Source organism: Leucopleurus acutus (assembly GCF_964270905.1).
Source record: "Leucopleurus acutus genome assembly, chromosome: 3".
NCBI lineage: Eukaryota > Metazoa > Chordata > Mammalia > Artiodactyla > Delphinidae > Leucopleurus > Leucopleurus acutus.
The window spans coordinates 92,762,724-92,785,927 of NC_139145.1; the positions used below are offsets into that span (position 1 = coordinate 92,762,724).

At 34.6% G+C, this 23,204-nt stretch overlaps 1 protein-coding gene across 16 annotated transcripts in view; it reads right to left on the reverse strand.

Annotated features, from left to right (window-relative positions):
- PPIP5K2 (diphosphoinositol pentakisphosphate kinase 2) overlaps positions 1–23,204 on the reverse strand; it is a 75,588-nt gene that overhangs the window by 40,435 nt on the left and 11,949 nt on the right. For 12 of the 16 annotated variants that reach the window (XM_082836212.1, XM_082836214.1, XM_082836209.1 and 9 more), the window contains 13 exons: positions 21,636–21,726; positions 20,298–20,383; positions 19,104–19,258; positions 17,592–17,693; positions 16,324–16,485; positions 14,810–14,931; positions 13,448–13,549; positions 4,667–4,753; positions 3,985–4,060; positions 3,792–3,901; positions 2,976–3,061; positions 478–603; positions 117–238 (listed from right to left, as the gene is read on the reverse strand). In XM_082836212.1, coding sequence (XP_082692338.1) covers positions 117–238; positions 478–603; positions 2,976–3,061; positions 3,792–3,901; positions 3,985–4,060; positions 4,667–4,753; positions 13,448–13,549; positions 14,810–14,931; positions 16,324–16,485; positions 17,592–17,693; positions 19,104–19,258; positions 20,298–20,383; positions 21,636–21,726 — 1,427 coding nt within the window. The remainder of the gene's footprint in view (positions 1–116; positions 239–477; positions 604–2,975; positions 3,062–3,791; positions 3,902–3,984; positions 4,061–4,666; positions 4,754–13,447; positions 13,550–14,809; positions 14,932–16,323; positions 16,486–17,591; positions 17,694–19,103; positions 19,259–20,297; positions 20,384–21,635; positions 21,727–23,204) is intronic. The other 4 variants (XM_082836210.1, XM_082836219.1, XM_082836206.1 and 1 more) reach the window with 1 other exon arrangement.

The following is a 23,204-nucleotide window of genomic DNA, read 5'->3' on the forward strand; positions in this document are numbered from 1 at the left end:
TTCAGGGCTTTAGTTAGAAGTTTCAAATTTAGAATATTAAAATACCTTAGTAAAAATCTTTTAAAATGCTATATTAGATGAAAATTCTAATAATTCTAAAAAACATTTATTTATACCTTTGCAAAAGCAGCTGCAGTCATCTGGACTCGTCCTTCATCAGAGGCGTATATTTTAAGGTCATGTCGGTAGGTACTATGTAATCTAAGTAAACCACAACCAGGAAATCCTGCATAATCTCCTGAAAATAAATCCTCAAATCACTTAAGCTATATTTTTACCTCACTGTATTTCTATAAATATTTAATAACATATCAAAATTAGGATTTGAAAATACGATGTATGAATTTAACTGAATTAAAGAAACTCCAATATTTACCTTGACCTCCAGGATACATATACCTCAAAGCTCTTCCAAGTTCTTCAGCCTGGACCCAGCCTGTATGAATTTAACTGAATTAAAGAAACTCTAAGATTTACCTTGACCTCCAGGGTACATACACCTGAAAGCTCTTCCAAGTTCTTCAGCCTGGACCCTGCCTGCAGGGGTTAGTTCTCCTCCCCATTTTAGAACCAGAAGTAAGGATGGCTCTTCTCTTCGGCTGTCTAAGATACATGTGAATGAATAAAGCAAATGTCAAGGTTTTTTCTTCTAAACAGACATATTTCAAGATTAATTTTTTCTTTGTGTCTCTTCTGCAGTGGAATATGGCCCTTATGTAAATTATTTTGTTCCCTAAATATACCTTTCTTGTAGGCTGTTGCTTCTGCTAGGAATACCCCTTGCTCCACCTGTTAAAATCTTACTAAAATTTCAAAATCTCTCCCACACTCTAGAAAGAAGGCTCTTTCCCAATTCTCTAAAAGGAAATTTCTCCCTTCCCTGCTCTCAGTGGTATGAGAGCAATGGTATTTGCCCAATGTATTTAGTTGTACTACATATACTAGATTAAGAGCTCCTTGATGACAGGATTCAGATCTTGGCTTTATATTAAGAGCCTCCTGCAGTGCTGTCACATACAAGTTAATGTTATCTGAAGTGAAGAAGATATACACATTTTTATGATTAGTAATCAGTGATTTGCATAACTTGCAAGATGTGAGATGACAGAGCTTAATATTTATTATAATTTAAACTTATGGGTGAGATATACAATAAAATATAGCCAAGAACAGCTTTTTAAATTTGGAGTTGTAGAATCTGTGTGTTCCAGACCAAAGTATATTCTCAGATATAGGGGAGGTCTGAGTTTCTATATTTAATTTTGACTTGCTCTTTATCACGTCCTAAGATCTGTGCTGGATTACAGAAACAAAGGTCATTTAAAAGTTAGCACTATAAGCACTAAAGAATTTGATGATTCATTAAAAGTGATAGAAAATCACCCTTTCCCCTGGGGCTAGTTAGTAGCTGTATGTGCTTTATCATGCAAGCCAACATTTATAGAAAGGTAATTAATTGACTTGTTAATTATAGTTGTTTATGGATTTTTTTTGATATAAACATCAAAATATAGAAAATTAATCTGTGTTGCTATTAATCACAAGGTGTGACAAGAGCAATATATCAAATTTTAGAATATATAAAGATCAACATAATCAAATTTGTTTGCATTTAAAATAATCATTACTTCAATTTTTGCTACTATAAATAATGCCACTGTGAATATCCCTATAGAACAATCTTTCCCTCAATATCTGATTACCCCCTTGAGATAGATTCTTATAAGTAGAATTAAGGTCAAAGCATATGAAAAATTTCTGAAGTGTTTTTTTTTCCCCCCCAGCTGCACTGTGTAACATGCTGGATCTTAGTTCCCCGACCAGGGCTCGAAACCGTATCCCCTGCAGTGGAAGAGTGGAGGCTTAACCACTGGACTGCCAGGGAAGTCCCCTGAAATGTTGATATATATTGCCAAATTACTTTTCAAAAAATTATGTCAAAGCTTCCCTGGTGGCACAGTGGTTAAGAATCTGCCTGCCAATGCAGAGGACACGGGTTGGAGTCCTGGTCTGGGAAGATCCCACATGCCACAGGGCAACCAAGCCCGTGCGCCACAACTACAGAGCCTGAGCTCTAGAGCCCACGAGCCACAACTACTGAGCCCACGAGCCACAATTACTGAAGCCCGCACACCTAGAGCCCGTGCTCCACAACAAAAGAAGCCACTGCAATAAGAAGCCGGCGCACAACAACGAAAAGTAGCCCGCACTTGCTACATTTAGAGAAAGCCCACGTACAGCAACAAAGACCCAATGCAGCCAAAAGTAAAATAAATAAAACAAAGTAAAAAAAAAAAAAAGAGTTATGTCAATTTACAATCCTACCAGTAAACTGAAATCTCGTCACATTGTACTCTCATCAGCATTCTTTATTATCATTTGAAAAAGAAGAAAATAAGAAAACACTTTGCCAGTGTGATAGGCAAGACTGATTATTACTATTATCATTATTGTATTGGGCATCTCCACTTCTCCGTAAAATGGCTTCCCAATCCCTGCCCATTTTTCTTTTGAAAAGTAAATGAACTTTTGTGCTCACTGCTCTTAGGAGACTAATTTTAAATGCTTATTCTGATTTATTGGCAGAGAAAAATATCTATTTTAGAAACATGGTGATTACGTATTTTTTTAAACAGTCTTTTCATATTTCTTAAGTTTTCTTCCTGTATACCCTGTATGGGATAGGGACCCATTAAGTAACATTTAGTTATAAATAAATAAGCTTTCAGAAGAGTAAGAGAGAAGTCCTAGACAGTTTTCAAAATAATAAAAGGTATCCTTTACCTAAAGGATAAAACGTAAAACATCTTTTATTTAAAGGATAGAAGGCATAGTTAACACAACTCCATGTTATTTTTCCTCTATTCAGCATGCTAACCCCTAAACTATTAGACAGAAGATTACAAAGGTAATCAACAACGAGTAGTAAGTCCCTACATATAAATAAAACACAATGGGCATTAATAGTGACATACCTTCTTCTTCACTAGATGTCTTAGGACAACCATGAGGGAGATAGGTTAATTGGACCTTACGATTTATTCCAGAAAAATGGCCATACCTGAAAAATAAAATGGCAAACAGAACAGACAATATTCAATAAGCATGCGATGCAACCTCCTAAAGAAAAACTAAAATCCACCTGGACAAAAACTAAATCTTACATATTAATGCTTCCTATTTGTAATTACCTTGCTGAATTCTTCAAAATATCCTAGCGCAAAATCTGTATCCTAGGTAATTATTCTAACCACATTAAAAATAAAAATACAATAAAGTTTCTCTATAAAAGCTGGAGAATTTTGAATAGATGCCAAAGTATATAAACATACAAAAACATAAATGTATGTGTCTTTAAAAAAATAAAAGAAAAAACGATTTTAAGTGGTCAAAGAAATAAAGTTTATAAGAGGAATATTGGTGGTACCAATTTCACTTGATTAAAACATAGTTCAAAATTATTTTTCACTTAAACAGCACTGAATCTGTGGTTAACTTAGCAATGTGGCCTTCATCCTAAGTAGTACTTCATACAAGATCTAAATGTGATGCCCTCTTTTGATCTTCTCATCAAAATTAAAACTAAAATAGAACCTTCAATACAACAATCTCTTTTCTCACTGGTGAAAATAAAGTTCTTGTTAGATTTCCACTAATTTCTCCTCAGCTACAGTGATAAAGAGAAAGAAGATAAAACTGTGAAGGAAATTAACATGAAAAGCCACACATATTAAAAAAAAAAAGCACTATAAGTAGTTACCAAAATTATGGGTTTCAAAAAAGATACTTACATCTCTAACACGGTCTTAAGTTGTTCAAGTTTTGACTTGTTTTCTTCAATTTCAGAATCATTATTTTGTCCCAACTCTATAAGAAGTTGTCGTGCAATATCCAGCACTTCCTGTAAAATAAATAAAGAATTGAATTTTTATGTAACTTTGCGATTAGCAATTTAAAACCCAACAAGAAATCAGATGCACTTACCTGTAATTGTTTTGGTTTTTTGAGCTTTAATTTCCCAGATTTATATCCATCACACTTTTCAAAAAGATCAAAGAATCTTATAAGAAAGACAGAGCACTGTTAGGCATTTGCAACAATATTACCTCTATAAACTAACACAAATAATTACAATAAATGATAGATATGGGACTAAAACAATAATTAATAATAGATATGGGACTTGGGGTCTATGGACTTCAAACACTGTGTGCCCTCTTTCACTATACGATGTCGCTCCTCTACTTTGATTGATAAAACTTAGTATTTTCTTAAATCATATCAAACTAATAATCACTAGATTCACTGAATAGAAGCAACAAACTTTCATTCTACTAATTTTCATCTAGAAGGTTGAGAAGTTAATGATTCTCAGAAAGCAATGTAAGAGAATAATAACAGAAGACTGAATATTTACAACAATAAATAAAAGCTAGGTCAGGATGATGACCATATATGGATATTGCTACAGTAATTTTCAGATGCTAAAATATACAATTTAAAATGGATTTTGTTGGATTTTATTCTTTCCAGTGGTTTAAATATTAATGGCCAAGAAGTAGTGGTAAACAGTTTTTCTATATGAAGTATTAATCAAAATAACTAAGCACCTATCAGAAATCTTAAATTATCTCCTAGGAGTTAAATTATTCCCCTTTAAACATACTTTTGATGCCTCACTTCCATTTTCATTTTTTGTTTTGGTGTTCGGTCCCCATGACGTATGACAGCTATGACACATCTAAGTTCCATCCTAAAATTTAAAAAATAACGTTCAATTTTCTGACAAAGATTTGTGTTATATAATTCAGATTAATATATCTAATTATATTATAGAACCATCTTTTACCACTCTAAGATATTCTCCATGAAGCATAGTGCTTATAACAAATAGTCTTAATTTTATCAAATCAAATCCTAAAAAGAATTTAAGAGGCTGGAGGGGGAGTAATATTAAGCTACACAATACCTGCTTCTTCTCTTGAGATGACTATGCTAACTCTAGGATAAAAGTAAATGGAGGGGAGACCTTAAAGATGGTGAAAGAGTAAGACGTGGAGATCACCTTCCTCCCTACAAATACATCAGAAATACACCTACATGTGGAACAACTCCTACAGAACACCTACTGAACGCTGGCAGAAGACCTCAGACCTCCCAAAAGGCAAGAAACTCCCCACGTACCTGGGTAGGGCAAAAGAAAAAACAGAGACAAAAGAATAGGGATGGGATCTGCACCAGTAGGAGGGAGCTGTGAAGGAGAAAAGGTTTCCACACACTAGGAAGCCCCATTGCAGGTGGAGACTGCGGGTGGCGGAGGGGTGAAGCTTTGGAGTCACGGAGGAGAGTGCAGCAACAGGGGTGCACAGGGCAAAGCAGAGAGATTCCTGCACAGAGGATCGGGGCTGACCTGCACTCACCAGCCTGAGAGGCTTGTGTGCTCACCCGCCGGGGCGGGAGGGGCTGGAAGCTGAGGCTCGGGGGCTTCGGAAGGTCAGATCCCAGGGAGAGGACTGGGGCTGGCTGCATGAACACAGCCTGAAGGGGGCTAGTGTGTCACAGCTAGCTGGGAGGGAGTCAGGGAAAAAGTCTGGACCTCCCTAAGAGACAAACTTTTTCTTGCCTCTTTGTTTCACGGTGTGTGAGGAGGGGATTCAGAGCACCGCCTAAACGAGCTCTAGAGATGAGCGCGAGCCACAGCTATCAGCGCAGACACGAGAGATGGGCATGAAATGCTAAGGCTGCTGCTGAAGCCACCAAAAAGTCTGTGTGCAAGCACAGGTCACTATCCACACCTCCCCTCCTGGAGCCTGTGCAGCCCGCCACTGCCAGGGCCCCGTGATCCAGGGACAACTTCCCCGGGAGAACACAAGGCATTTCTCAGGCCGCTGCAACATCACGCTGGCCTCTGCTGCCGCAGGCTCACCCCGCATTCCATACGCTTCACTCCCCACAGCCTGAGTGAGCCAGAGCCCCCTAATCAGCTGCTCCTTTAACCCCGTCCTGTCTGAGCGAAGAACAGACGCCCTCAGGTGATGCAGAGGAGGGGCCAAATGCAAAGCTGAACCCCAGGAGCTGAGCGAACAAAGAAGAGAAAGGGAAATCTCTCCCAGCAGCCTCAGGAGCAGCGGATTAAATCTCCACAATCAACTTGATGTACGCTGCATCTCTTAATACCTGAACAGACAACAAATCATCCCAAATTGAGGCAGTGGACTTTGGGAGCAATGATATATATATATATACACTTCTTTTTTCTCTTTTGTGAGTGTGTATGTGTATGCTTCTGTGTGTAATTCTGTCTGTATACCTTTGTTTTTATCATTTGACCTAGGATTCTGTCTGCCCATTTTTTTTTAGTATAGTTTTTAGCACTTCTTATCATTGGTGGATCTGTTTTTTGGTTTCCTTGCTCTCTTCTTTCTTTCTTTTTTTTATTACTTAAAAATTTTTTTATTTTTAATAATTATTTTTTACTTTAACAACTTTATTTTATTTTATTTATTTATTTTTCTCCCTTTTATTCTGAGCTGTGTGGATGACAGAATCTTGGTACTCCAGCTGCGTGTCAGGCCTGTGCCTCTGAGGTGGGAGAGCGGAGTTCAGGACGTTGGTCCACCAGAAACCTCCCAGCTCCACGTAATGTCAAATGGCAAAAATCTCCCAGAGATCTCCATCTCAACACCAAGACCCAGTTCCACTCAATGACCAGCAAACTACAGTGCTGGACACCCTATGCCAAACAACTAGCAAAACAGGAACACAACCCCACCCACTAGCAGAAAGGCTGCCTAAACTCATAATAGGTCATAGACACACAAAAACACACCACTGGACGTGGACCCACCAACCAGAAAGACAAGATCCAGCCTCATCCACCAGAACACAGGCACTAGTCCCCTCCACCAGGAAGCCTACACAACCCACTGAACAAACCTTAGCCACTGGGGGTAGATACCAAAAAAAACAGGAACTACGAACCTGCAGCCTGCAAAAAGGAGACCCCAAACACAGTAAATGAAGCAAAATGAGAAAACAGAGAAACACACAGCAGATGAAGGAGCAAGGTAAAAACCCACCAGAACAAACAAATGAAGAGTAAATAGGCAGTCTACCTGAAAAAGAATTCAGAGTAAGCATAGTAAAGATGGTCCAAAATCTTGGATACTGAATGGAGAAAATACAAGAAATGTTTAACAAGGACCTAGGAGACCTAAAAATCAAACAAACAATGATGAAAAACACAATAAATGAAATAAAAAAGTCTCTAGAAGGAATCAATAGCAGAATAACTGTGGCAGAAGAACGGATAAGTGACCTGGAAGATAAAATAGTGGAAATAACTAAGGCAGAGCAGAATAAAGAAAAAAAAATGAAAAGAATTGAGGAGAGTCTCAGAGACCTCTGGGACAACATTAAAAGCACCAACATTCGAATTATAGGGGTCCCAGAAGAAGAAGAGAAAAAGAAAGGGACTGAGAAAATATGTGAAGAGATAATAGTTGAAAACTTCCCCAATATGGGAAAGGAAATAGTTAATCAAGTCCAGGAAGCACAGAGAGTCCCATACAGGATAAATCCATGCCAAGACACACATTAATCACACTATCAAAAATTAAATACAAAGAAATAATATTAAAAGCAGCAAGGGAAAAACAACAAATAACATAAAAGGGAATCCCCATAAGGTTAACAGCTGATCTTTCAGCAGAAACCTTGCAAGCCAGAAGGAGGTGGCAGGACATATTTAAAGTGGTGAAAGGAGAAATCCTACAACCAAGATTACTCTACCCAGCAAGGATCTCATTCAGATTTGATGGAGAAATTAAAACCTTTACAGACAAGCAAAAGCTAAGAGAATTCAGCACCATGAAACCAGCTCTACAACAAATGCTAAAGGAACGTCTTTATGCAGGAAACACAAGAGAAGGAAAAGACCTACAAAAACACACCCAAAACAATTAAGAAAATGGTAATAGGAACATGCATATCGATAATTACCTTAAATGTAAATGGATTAAATGCTCCAACCAAAAGACACAGACTGGACGAATGGATACAAAAATAAGACCCGTACATATGCTGTCTACAAGAGACCCACTTCAGACCTAGGGACACATAGAGACTGAAAGTGAGGGGATGGAAAAAGGTATTACATGAAAATGGAAATCAAAAGAAAGCTGGAGTACCAATGCTCATATCAGACAAAATAGACTTTAAAATAAAGACTATTACAAGATACAAAGAAGGACACAAATAATGATCAAGGGATCAATCCAAAAAGAAGATATAACAATTGTAAACATTTATGCACCCAACATAGGAGCACCACAATACATCAGGCAAATGATAACAGCCATAAAAGGGGAAATCGCCAGTAACACAATCGTAACAGGGGACTTTAACACCCCACTTTCACCAATGGACAGATCATCCAAAATGAAAATAAATAAGGAAACACAAGCTTGAAATGATACATTAAACAAGATGGACTTAATTGATATTTATAGGACATTCCATCCAAAAACAACAGAATAACTTTCTTCTCAAGGGGTCACGGAACATTCTCCAGGATAGATCATATCTTGGGTCACAAATCAAGCCTTGGTAAATTTAAGAATATTGAAATTGTATCAAGTATCTTTTCCAACCACAACACTATGAGACTAGATATCAATTACAGGAAAAAAAATCTATAAAAATACATACACATGGAGGCTAAACAATACACTACTTAATAACCAAGAGATCACTGAAGAAATCAAAGAGGAAATCAAAAAATACCTAGAAACAAATGACAATGAAAACAAGAAAACCCAAAACCTACGGAATGCAGCAAAATCAGTTCTAAGAGGGAAGTTAATAGCAATACAATCCTACCTCAAGAAACAAGAAACATCTCAAAAAAACAACCAAACGTTACACCTAAAGCAATTAGAGAAGGAAGGACAAAAATCCCCAAAGTTAGCAGAAGGAAAGAAATCATAAAGCTCAGATCAGAAATAAATGAAAAAGAAATGAAGGAAACGATAGCGAAGATCAATAAAACTAAAAGCTCGGGCTTCCCTGGTGGCGCAGTGGTTGAGAGTCCGCCTGCCAATGCAGGGGACACGGGTTCGTGCCCCGGTCCGGGAAGATCCCACATGCCGTGGAGCGGCTGGGCCCGTGAGCCATGGCCGCTGAGCCTGCGCGTCCGGAGCCTGTGCGCCGCAACGGGAGAGGCCACAACAGTGAGAAGCCCGCATACCGCAAAAAAAAAAAAAAAACTAAAAGCTCGTTCTTTGAGAAGATAAACAAAATTGATAAACCATTAGCCAGACTCAGCAAGAAAAAAGGGAGAAGACTCAAATCAACAGAATTAGAAACGAAAAAGGAGAAGTAACAACTGACACTGCAGAAATACAAAGGATCATGAGAGATTACTACAAGCAACTCTATGCCAATAAAATGGACAACCACAAAGAAACAGATAAATTCTTAGAAAAGCACAGCCTTCTGAGACTGAACCAGAAAGAAACAGAATATATAAACAAACCAATCACAAGCACTGAAATTGAGACTGTGATTAAAACTCTTCCAAAAAACAAAAGCCCAGGACCAGATGGCTTCACAGGCGAATTTTATCAAACATTTACAGGAGAGCTAACACCTATCCTTCTCAAACTCTTGCAAAACATAGCAGAGGGAGGTACACTCCCAAACTCATTCTACGAGGCCACCATCACCCTGATGCCAAAACCAAAGATGTCACAAAGAAAGAAAACTACAGGCCAATATCACTGATGAATACACACGCAGAAATCCTCAACAAAATACTAGCAAACAGAATCCAACAGTGCATTAAAAGTATTGTACACTATGACCAAGTGGGGTTTATCCCAGGAATGCAAGGAATCTTCAATATATGCAAATCAATCAATGTGATACACCATATTAACAAAAAGAGGAATAAAAACCAAATGATCATCTCAATAGATGCAGAAAAAGCTTTTGACAAAATTCAACACCCATTTATGATAAAAAACCTCCAAAAAGTAGGCATGGAGGGAACTTACTTCAACATAATAAAGGCCATATTCGACAAACCCGCAGCAAACATCATCCTCAATGGTGAAAAACTGAAACCATTTCCACTAAGCCCAGGAACAACCCAAGGTCGCCCACTCTCACCACTATTATTCAATATTGTTCTGGAAGTTTTAGCCACAGCAACCAGAGAAGAAAAAGAAGTGAAAGGAATCCAAATCGGAAAAGAAGAAGTAAAGCTGTTACTGTTTGCAGATGACATACTATACATAGAGAATCCTAAAGATGCTACCAGAAAACCACTAGAGCTAAACAATGAATTTGGTAGAGTAGGAGGACACAAAATTAATGCACAGAAATCTCTTGCATTCCTATACACTAATGATGAAAAATCTGAAAGAGAAATTAAGGAAACGCTCCCATTTACCACTGTAACAAAAAGAATAAAATACCTAGAAATAAACCTACCTAAGGAGACAAATGACCTGTATGCAGAAAATTATAAGACACTGATGAAAGAAATTAAAGATGATACAAACAGACAGAGAGATATACCATGTTCCTGGATTGGAAGAATCAATATTGTGAAAATGACTATACTACCCAAAGCAAGCTACAGATTCAATGCAATCCCTATCAAATCACCAGTGGCATTTTTCACAGAACTAGAACAAAAAATTTCACAATTTGTATGGAAACGCAAAAGACCCCAAATAGCCAAAGCAACCTTGAGAAAGAAAAACGGAGCTGGCGGAATCAGGCTCCCTGACTTCAGACTATACTACAAAGCTACAGTAATCAACACAGTATGGTACTTGCACAAAAACAGAAATATAGCTCAATGGAACAGGACAGAAAGCCCAGAGATAAACCCATGCACATATGGTCACCTTATTTTTGATAAAGGAGGCAAGAATATACAACGGAGAAAAGAGAACCTCTTCAATAAGTGGTGATGGGAAAAGTGGACAGCTACATGTAAAAGAATGAAATTAGAACACTCCCTAACACCACACACAAAAATAAACTCAAAATGGATTAACGACCTAAATGTAAGGCCAGACACTATAAAACTCTTAGAGGAAAACATAGGCAGGACACTCTATGACATAAATCACAGCAAGATCCTTTTTGACCCACCTCCTAGAAATGGAAATAAAAGCAAAAATAAACAAATGGGACCTAATGAAACTGAAAAGCTTTTGCACAGCAAAAGAAACCATAAACAAAATGAAAAGACAACCTTCAGAATGGGAGAAATATTTGCAAAGGGAGCGACTGACAAAGGATTAATCTCCAAAATTTATAAGCAGCTCATGCAGTTCAATCTCAAAAACAAACAACCTAATCCAAAAATGGGCAGAAGACCTAAACAGACATTTCTCCAAAGAAGATTTACAGATTGCCAACAAACATATGAATGGATACTCAACATCAGTAATCATTAGAGAAATGCAAATCAAAACTACAATGAGAGGGCTTCCCTGGTGGTGCAGTGGTTGAGAGTCAGCCTGCCAATGCAGGGGACACAGGTTCGTGCCCCAGTCCGGGAAGATACCACATGCCGCGGAGCAGCTAGGCCCGTGAGCCACGGCTGCTGAGCCTGCACGTCCGGAGCCTGTGCTCCACAACGGGAGAGGCTACAACAGTGAGAGGCCTGTGTACCGCAAAAAAAAAAAAAAAAAAAACACCTACAATGAGGTATCACCTCACACAGGTCAGAATGGCCATCATCAAAAAGTCTACAAACAATAAATGCTGCAGACGGTGTGGAGAAAAGGGAACTCTCTTCACTGTTGGTTGGAATGTAAATTGATACACCCACTATAAGAGAACAGTATGGACGTTCCTTAAAAAATAAAAAATAGAACTACCATAGAACCCAGGAATCCCACTACTATGCATATACCCTGAGAAAACCATAATTCAAAAAGGGTCATGTACCACAATGTTCATTGCAGCTCTATTTACAATAGCCAGGACATGGAAACAACTTATGTGTCCATGGACAGATGCATGGATATAGAAGATGTGGCACATATGTACAATGGAATATTACTCAGGCATAAAAGGAAACGAAACTGAGTTATTTGTAGTGAGGTGGATGGACCTACAGTCTGTCATACAGAGTGAAGTAAGTCAGACACAGGAAAACAAATACCATATGCTAACACATATACATGGAATCTAAGAAAAAAAATGGTTATGAAGAACCTAGGGGCAGGATGGGAATAAAAACGCAGACCTACTAGAGCACGGACTTGAGGACACGGGGAGGGGGAAGGGTAAGCTGGGACAAAGTGAGAGAGTGGCATTGACATATATACACTACCAAATGTAAAATCGATAGCTAGTGGGAAGCAGCCGCATAGCACAGGGAGATCAGCTCAGTGCTTTGTGGCCACCTAGAGGGGTGGATAGGGAGGGAGACGCAAGAGGGAAGAGATAGGGGGATATATGTATATGTATAGCTGATTCACTTTGTTATAAAGCAGAAACTGACAAACCATTATAAAGCAATTATACTCCAATAAAGATGTTAAAATAAATAAATAAAATAAATATTAAAAAAATAAAGTAAATGGACTGTAATCCCCTAACTTCTTTAATTATCTGCCTTGTAGCACAGATCACTATAGACTGAGATTTCATTAAATCAAATAAAATAAAGCTGCTATATTTATTTTGCCCACGTAAGAAGAAAAATATTTCAAACCCAAGTTACTGGAAGATAAAACTGTCTTAGCAGGAATGGTAGGGTACAATTTAACACTTGCCAGACTGTGAGACATAGAACATAACTCTATAGAATAAGTTACCCAAAAATATGTTTTGTGCTAAATAAGTTTGGAAATATTGGTTTAAAAACAAAATTAAGTATTTTTGCCCTCCTCTCCGCCCCAATCAGGACTCCTAAGAATATTTAATACACTAAGATAAAGCTCTAAGCTGTGAATATGAAGCATTTGGTCAACTCACCTGAGTGACAGGTGAATTTCAAGCAGTAACTTTCACTAGAATTTATGAAACACTTTGGCAATGTTGGTCTAATTAATTTACTTCAAGATATAACTGTGTATTTTTCCTTTACATGATGAGAGCACTAAAGTTGTATGACCACTGACCACGAACCTTTAGGGAACACATCTGTTGGCACCTCCTTTATTCTTATGGCTTAATTCAATAGTTCTATAACTATATAAGCATTTTTCAGGATTTTATTTGGAACAACAGAAAAGATCTTTAGTCTAAATAGCCCCATGTAAAGCATATAATCTATTTCTCCATCTGCAAAGTCAATCATATGAAAACATACACAGTAGAGTGTCTAATAATTATTCAGAAATATAATCTTCACTGTAATAGCACTAACCAATGGGGAAAACCCAAGGAGTTTCTAAATGAAAACATTTAAACTTACATAGTTCCAGATGTAGTTGGTACAATCGGGATATCTTCAGCTTCTAAGGGTATGGACCAGGGGATATGAAACTGTGGAGCAAGCTCTCGCATTACAATATTCCTTCAAGACAAAAAGAAAAGAAAAATTAAACTAGTTCATTTCAAGACAAACCTGGGTATTTAATGACAAATAACTGAGTATTATAGGAGGTAAAGTCAAACTATCTAGTGATTATGTGAATACAGCACATAAAAAGTAACCTAAAAAATCAATCCTGGTCAAGAAAAATTAGATCAGCAGTGCTAAACTGTTGTATAGCACACACTAACAGGATGTCGTGAATTTGGCTTTACTTATTTACTCTCATTTTAAAAATATAAATTACACAGGATTCAAGTAAATCACTGTAACTGCGTATCTACTTACAAAGATTCTGAAATCCAAGATTATCTCTTCTGTGTGGCCATTGATCATTTCTTTCAGTTTTTATTTATCACCTGCAAAGCTATTTTAAACTATTGCTCATGTTTAACAAATTTCTTATTACTCTTTGCTAATAAGGTTAATAATGAAAACATGTTTAAGTAATTATAAGACATTTTTTGTTTTGTTTAAATTTAGCATTTATTCATGCTTAAATTTAGTAAGCTCCCCCAAATTTCACTTTAAGGGTAAGTTCACAAACCTTTGAAATATACTATAACAGCTGACCCCAATTATTAAAATACATTTTAAAGTGTAAGTTTTTTACGGCTTTGTCAAATATACTTTGAAATGGTTTAAAAATAGTTCTTGTCTTTCAAGTCGTCTAAATCAGGATATAAGAAAATAAGTCAAAGAATATAAAAATGGCATTTCTATATGCAATAATTTCTTTTATATTCACTTCATAATCTCATGAGATTATTTTAAAGTAACATACGCGTGTAGAAAGCAGAATCATTCAAAAGAATTCTAAATTCCAGATATTTCTATTTTATTCTGGTTACTTATTCTGGTTAATTTTGAACCATTAAGTACTATAATTATATATCAAAAACTTGAGAAACAAAATAATCAAATAAATTAGCCATTTTGATGAATAACCACTGTAATAATCACTAAAAATCACTGTTACAGCATTTCTAAATCTATGAAGTTAAATACCTTTAGGCCTTTATCTATACTGGTCATATATTGATTTGTCTTTCATAACCCAAAGTGTAATTAAGGATTTGGCATGGTCTTTGGGCATGTCATTTTATGAACATTGATTTTTACTCTGCAGTGTTTACAAAACCCTGATCACTTGATGTTTACCATTATTTGGTTTCTGAATAACCAGTATGCATTAGCTGTAACAAAAGTAAAGAGGAAGAAGTATAAAGAAGAAAATCTTACCCAAGTATTTTTGCACAATCATCATAATACTTCATGGAATTTTTCACAAAACTGAAGCCATTGACATCACAGACATAGGACTGTCCATTGGCCCGTAACAAATCAAAGCCACAAACTGTTTGCTATTTAAAATAAAGTATAAACTTTAAAGTTCCATTTGAATTATGACTTACAGTTTTCCAGTCTTATTAGAAAACATCAAATTTTATAACTGCCTAAAAGTATATTACTGCTTATCAGTTTACTTCATAGCAAGTAAAAACAAAGAAACTACATATCTGTAACTTGAATACTCTGAAATATGCATGTCATATGATTATTTAAGTTCTTCCTATGAAGTAGATGTAGAACAATAATGCTTACGGGACTAGAGAGGCCAAGAAATTCTTCAATTAACATTTTATTAAAAAACGAAAGTAAAAATTTTTAAAGGCTTCAATAAATTCTGTGCTAGTAGAAATTATATCATTTTAATCCAAAAAAACCCACGAAAAGCTAAACAGGAGAAAGTTTTGAAGACATATCCCAGAGGAAATGTCCCATTATCCCTATGAATCTTTTAAACGCTGATAACCACATACTTGTGAGCACCTGAAATAAATTTACTTTATTTGGGAGAAAACAGTTGAAGGGTATGAATTTCCTGCTCGGGCTCCAGGAATTTTCTGATCTTCTACATTTTATATTCACATATCACATATTAGTATAATGTTATTTTAAGTCAAGGCTTTTGGAATCCTGGTATTACAAAATTAAAACAATTCACATAAAGCTATTAAAACATATTTCAGGCTAAGATTCCTTCCATGAGAGACTTCAAATTATTAAAACACAAAGAACTTATTTATTATTTAATAACCAGTAATATACACTAGTCTTTAAGTTACATATCCAAGGCAAGGCTTCAACAAGGTAAAGTTTATCCTTTATTAGATTCAAGTTGAACTACTCTATTTAAATCTTTACTGTACAGTACAGGCAAAGCCTAATAATACAGATTGAGAGAACTAGTCAAATGTCATAAGTAAAAAGTTTTCTTTAGGAAGTGTATTAGTATAGCTTTCATGAACATATTTTACTATACATAATAGGCTAAAGGATCAACTGCAAAGGCTAGAAGACTGATGACTTTTTTTATTTAAAAAAATCATTTATCAACTCTGAATAGATACTTGTAATCAGTTTTGGTTATAGGGGTATGTTAAATAATACTCCTGTAAATCTACTGTTTCAGTTAAGTTTTCCTCTGTAATTGTAGTTTCTGAATAAATTGACATGGTTTCCTTCTATATAATACAGAAAGAATAAAGAGAACAAAGGTCTTCATTTATTATATATTTTTAATATTAATGGCACAACAAGAATCCCTTGAAAAGTACATAAACCATTCAGATATACCACTTTATTTTCTCTGCTTATCTCTCCTGTTATAAGCCCAAATAACATCTCATTTACTCAAAAAAAAAAAAATTAGAATTTTTACAAGTGTCTATATGGCCTGCATAACATCTTACCTTAAATGCAAGGCAAACTCTCCAAGCAATTAATTTCTCTCGTGCATTGAGAATAACAGGGTATCTTACTTCTTTTCCTTCACTATCTCGTTCCACCTTGCCATCAAGTGCAGGAGATTTTCGAGCTTCAGCATGGGCATAGTCTGGACCTACTGTATAAACCTTTCAGAAATATTAAAATACATATTTTACTTAAATATATATATATAGACAACAAATTCAAATAAAAATAATAAATAAAAAATACCTCAGTGTCCAGACTATTTTTTCACACATCTTTCTATTTTACATGTGAAAATTTTCAATACACTGGAAGAGGTTATAAATAATTAATTATACAGCAAAAATTGGTAAAGTGAGGTCCTGTTCTCTATAAAAAATAATTATACTGAACATTATGAGGGAATACTAGAATGCATATGATGTGACCCTTCTCAAATTGTTTTAGTTTAACAAAGTAGAGGTACAAATAAATTTAAAAATTACAGAAGGAAGTAACTGCCAAAATAAAGATTTAAAAGGGGGTGGAGGATGAGGGACAGCATGAATTCAAAAGCAGACAAGAGACGGAAACGCACTCTAAGCAAAGGTAATAAACACAGACAAAGGGCAGAGAAACAAAACAGCATGAGGTATTCAGGTAACAGTACGTATTTGATATGGTTTATAATGTAAGAAATAAGGTTTGTAGGACAGAGGGCAGACTGTGAAGTATCTATGCCAGCCTTATAAATCTGATTATTACCCTGTGGTCAATGAGGATCCACAAGAGAATTTTTAAAAAGAAGTTCATGATCAGGTTTACACATAAGAAAGAACTCTCTAGACACAGACTGGCTGAAGGTAAAGCAGTTAAGACCTTATTTGTCATCAACAGAAATCACACCTATTTTTTTTTAAATCATATTATAGTTGTCAAAGTTCTCAAAATATCATTTACACTGATCAATGCCTGGAAACATCGTGGTGGCTATTAGACCCTTACCCACTATATTTTGGGTTGGTTTTTAAATATTCAATAAAATCTGTCTCCTTGGTAATCCTGTGTGGTTTATTTTAAGCATTTAAGAATATTATCCTGTATAAAGGGTCCATAGGCTTCAGACTGCCAATGGCATTCATAATACAAAACAGATTAAGAATCCCTAGTTAAAAAGAAAGAGATTCAGAATAGAGGTTAGATATAGTTAACTAAAAGGTAATCTCTTTTTCTGAGATCACTGGTAAACTCAAAATACAAAATAAAAATATACTTTAATCAATCCTACCTTAACATCAGTACCATCTGTGGGCATAAACTCTTCATATATATATGAGCCTGTTTTTCGTACATTGCTTTCTGGGGAATAAACACTACTTCTACTGCCAATCTGAAAATAAAAGAAGTCTATCAATGTAAAAACTAAATTATTCTCCTCATTTTTATAAAATAACCCTTTTTACCATCTATTTCCATCACTGATATTTCCAAAAATTTTTTTAATCTACAAATATTTAACAACACATTACATAGTTGACACTATATTATTTTTTGCTCTAATGGTAACTTGAATAGCGTAAAAATACAATGAACACTAAGAACAGTGTTTCTAAGATTCAACCATATTGCTGCATGTAACTACTTTCTTAATACTATAGAATTTTCCTCTGTATAAATAGCCCATAATTCATTCATTTGCCTATCAATATATATTTAGGTTGTTTTCTAAGCTTTAGCTAGTAGAGCAATCTTGCTTCGAACTTTCTTTTAAATATCCCCACGGCACACGTGTGCAGGAAGGAGTGTTTCTAAGGCATATACTAGAAGTGGAATCGCTAGGTGATAGAATATGCTCACATTCAACTTACAAAATAATGCCAAAATCTTTTAAAAACTGTTTTAATAATTTCCAGTCTCTCCAGCAATGTATAAGGGTTTCTACTGATCTACAATTATCTATATTTGGTATTGTCAGACTTCCTAATATTTGCCACTCTAATGAATATAAAACAAGTACCTCATTGTGTTCTTACTTTGCATTTCCATGACTGTTTATGAGTGAACGTGCACATTTTTTTTTTTTTTGGTACGCGGGCCTCTCACTGCTGTGGCCTCTGCCGTTGCGGAGCACAGGCTCCGGACGCGCAGGCTCAGCGGCCATGGCTCACGGGCCTAGCCGCTCCGCGGCATGTGGGATCTTCCGGGACCGGGGCATGAACCTATGTCCCCTGCATCGGCAGGCGGACTCTCAACCACTGCCCCACCAGGGAAGCCCTGAACGTGCACTTTTAATCCTGATATATTGCTAAGTTATATTGCTAAGTAGAAATGTTGCTAACAACGTTTGGACTTGTACTTGTTTTCCAACTACCTCAATCTTTTTGATCATGCTAATTCAAAAAGTAATTCAATGTCATTATCTTTTAGACTTCACATTTATTTTATTATGGGTGTAAAATTTTGAGCATACTTTCATGTATTTAAGAGTTCATTGGCATTACTTTTTCTATGAACTATCCATTTGGAAGGCCATTTTTCTTAAAAAAAATGCTGATCTTTACCGAATTTCTCACATGACAGATACATAAATGGAAGGTAGAAAGAAGATAAAATAACTTTCTTGGTATTCTGTAGGTAAGCTTTGCTTTTCTAACAAAGTATTGATATGATATCAGTTTTATTAATTTATCTCTAAATGATACATTGTTAATCTTAGTTTTACTAAATACTTCATTACTTTTAGTAAAATTTATACAACAATGTATTTAGAATAGTATTCACTAGGGTAACAAAGGTTTACCTTTCGAAAAAGTCTTTGACTTCCACCACCAGCAGATGTTGGATAATAAATGTAAACATTGTGGTCTTCTGCACTGACTGGCTTTTCTACAAATGGCTTTTGGAAAACTTCCCCATTTACTTCTACATGATCTTCCCCTTCAATCAGATTACATTCTATAAATCAAACACAATAGCAAGAAAAATTATATATTGTATATTACCTAGATATATTATTGAGGACTTTTTTTGTTTTTACTATAATAGAGATTACAAAGAAAAGTAACCTTGGATAATGTACTGATTTGATTTTAATTAAAAATATTTATGCAAACATATGATCTGTGACATTAGGAACTATATTCTTCAAAAATCTAATGGACCGGCCATTTTACCCTGCCACCCCATAGAATTCAAAGTTAGATATGAAATGATACACAAGAAAGATTGAGAAATAACTCCATAATGCTATCATCTTCTGAAAAATGTATGGAATCATTATACCACAGATACCATAAAACATGAAATTATTTAAGTTAGAAAATTAGCCAATATACAGAGTAACCAAGCAATCCAATCAGCAAGTTGTACCTCTAGACAAATGAGAAAAGTTCCCTGTTACAGATGGTACTATATCTGGTTTTTAATAAAAATTCCTCTAATGTACAATAAAGTCATCAAAATTCCCCCAAATAGTTATCAGAATATTAAATATTAAAACATATAAACATTTATCTTGCCTTTTTAGACTAAGTGTAACTTACATGCTATGTTTTAGATAACCAGGAAAATGAAGCAAAGGGTACTTTAAAATATTAATAAATAGTAGTATTTCAAAATTCCTACTCATCAGAAGTTTAGTTGTGGCATACTAACATGAAGTTTCTAATACTTAAATCAATAGTCATAGATGAATCACTCATTTACCCCAATCAATACAAATTTATTAAGCATGTAATTTAAAAATTCTTCTTTATGATTCTGATATGTCAAATGTAGACCAAAGAAATGTAGGACATACAACTCCTGATTATTAGTTAGCCTTGTAGTTCATAGTGTCACATTTTAATTGAAATTTAATTGCCTATTTGGATCATTTTTTAAAAATTGAATAGAATACCATAATTTAAATTCTTTCCATTTAATTATAGAAGACAGTGGCTCAAAAGTATGTTAAGTGACAAAAGATAGCTTGTTTAAAATCTCTTACTCTTACCTTTGGGATTATTTGGGTCACGATTCAAAATTGCATAACGAGGAAGTAAAATACCTTCAGCTTGAAGAATACTATATACTTCTCTCCTGAAGAAAAAAGAAAATATCCTTATTGTTTTATTGTTCTGTTTCACAATGAGTATATTACTGTACTGTTCATAAAGTACATTATTACTGTTCTATCATTAAAAAAGTCATGCATATAAAGTCTTTTTTTAAGTAAACAAATATGTCATTTAAAACATTGAAAAGCTGTATTCTCAGTAAATATTCAGCAATATTAGAACAAAAGTGTATGTACAATACTTTTTATGGCATATTAAAATACTAATTTTTAAAATTGGGAATGTAAGTGTATAAAAAGAAATGGTTAAAGTTACTATATCACAATGACAGAGTATTACCTAAGTATTAAAAACCTTATACAGTACTCAAAGAATATTTAACAATGTGGGAAAATGTTTATAGTCTTTTAATAGAAATGTGATGCTAATTTTGTAAAATATAAGTGCATATATGTATTGCTTTCTATATTAAAAAAATATGGTAAATGTAGTGGCAGGGTTAAATGCCTTTCTTCATAATTTTATTTTTTAAATTTCTTAAAATGAATATGCATTTATATATATACATATATATTTATACTATATAAACATGTAAACCTAGGGAAAATGTTATAAAAATTGAGATATTAATAACATTACTATCTGGAAAAGGAAAAACAAAAATAGAAAAACAAAAACTATAGGGCCTTACACTTCATATAGCATTTTCATATGTATAACCTCATACTGTAATGCTAAGACAGAATAAAATAGAATACCGGTGAAATTATAAGGGTAGCCAGTAGAGTGAAACACCAATTAAATGAAATATATAAATGCATTTGTATTTTACAATTTCTTTTAAATATCTATGCTTTTGACCTGTTAAATGAATTGCTAAGATATACAGTAAAATATTTCTCAAAATGGTTCCACTTTACCATTAAAAACCTAGTTATAATGGGTAAAGCCGTAGCTTCATCATCAGTCACATGATAGAAAAACTGTTCATAATTTTCAATGGTTTAGTAGGGTCTGGAAATTAAACAGACCTGGTTTAAGTCCTTGTCCCACTACCTGAGAAACTACTTGTGACTTTTGGCAAACTAAATGATCTGCCTGATTCTCAAGTTTTGTCATCTGTAAAACTGGGTATAAATACCTATTTCTAAGTACTATTTCAAGGATATCACAAATTTATATATGTATAAAAACACCTGATACCATGTCAGCTTAAGTAGATACTAAATAAATGTTAATTTTCCTTCCTTAATTTAGCCAACTTAACCACTCACCTATCTTGTATGAGATACTGCATATTCAAGTCATTGATTACAAATGGATTCCTGAGTTTTGCATAGGCAACTGCCTTGTCCAGTGGAAATCCTAAGAACACATATTATTAACATATTCTGTAGAATCTCAAGATAAGTTGACATCTATAACTTAATCAACTTGAATTTATGCCATTTCCTATAAAAGACTAATTTCATTATGCATGTAACTGCTTTCTTTAGAAGACAGAATAATAAATACACAAAACTTGATTTATCTTGTACTAGTAAATAAATCTTATTTTTTATTAGTGAATTTGATAGATAAGGCACAGCAAGCCAGTGGTTACATAACCCAATTTAGAGCACTGACATGTTAGTTGATGCCTGATTATTCAAAGTCACCTGACAGAAGGTAAGACTACCTCATACACAAATAGAAATCTATATATAAATAAGTGTATCACAATAACCTGGTGAGTTTTAAAAAATTTATATAACTCCTCTTCTAACGATATTTTGATGCATATACATATAAATTAGCTGATAATTCAAAGAACTTAAGCATCTTCAAAAACAGCAAAAGAAAAATTAATTTACATTCAACAGATATGCTCAAAATATAAAATATATGAGCAGAATCATACTTGCTGTTAACTAGGTCAATAACACAGCAGAAATTAAGTCCTTACCATTTCTAGACTTCGGTAAAATTACTAATTACAATGAAAACAAATCAAATGGCAGATATAGTAAGAGATCTAAAAAAAAAGTCTAAATAATTTTAATGATTATACTTCACTCTCTGGATTAACACTAAAAGACTCCAATTTTATCCATCAACGTATAGTTTATGATTAAGAATGGCAGTATACCATAGATGTTAAGAGCATAAACCAAGGTTCAAACCCTAACTCCACCTTTCACTAGCTATGTGACCGTGGGCAAATTTATTTAATATATCCAAGTCTCTGATTCCCAGCTGTAAAGGGGTATTTTAACTAAAAGGGTTTTGGGGAAATTAAATATAATACTGTATATAAAACACATTACAATACCTGGCATAGTAAGTGCTCAATAAATGTTAACTATTATTATTCCCTAAACAACAATATTTTAATAAATAAGCAAAAGGGTAACAATCATCAGGCATACATAGCTTTAGCATTTAACTATAGTATGCTACAGTGTATCTGTGAAGACACTGTATTTTGTAGCATTATCAGAATAGTTAGTAGAGGAAGGAAGTGTTAAAGCCCACTGAAGTTAAAAAAACAAAAAACAAAGAGCTATGGTCAGTTAAAAAAAAGATTTAATCCTAAATTCCTCTTAGCTTTTAACATTTAATTAGAAGTACTCTATACCAAGAATCAATGGGCCACAAATCACAAACCCATCTAGTGTTATAGACTCTTAAGAATTCATCACTTACTGTAAAGATGTCTCAATGTCTATGGTTTGAAGCCTTGTAACAGAATTCAGGATATAAGAAACGCCTATACAGTCATTACCCTGCTTTTGTTGCTGTTAAAGAGGCAGCATGTGGGACATGACCTTAGGTAGTATCTAGTTTTTACAAGCAAATAACTA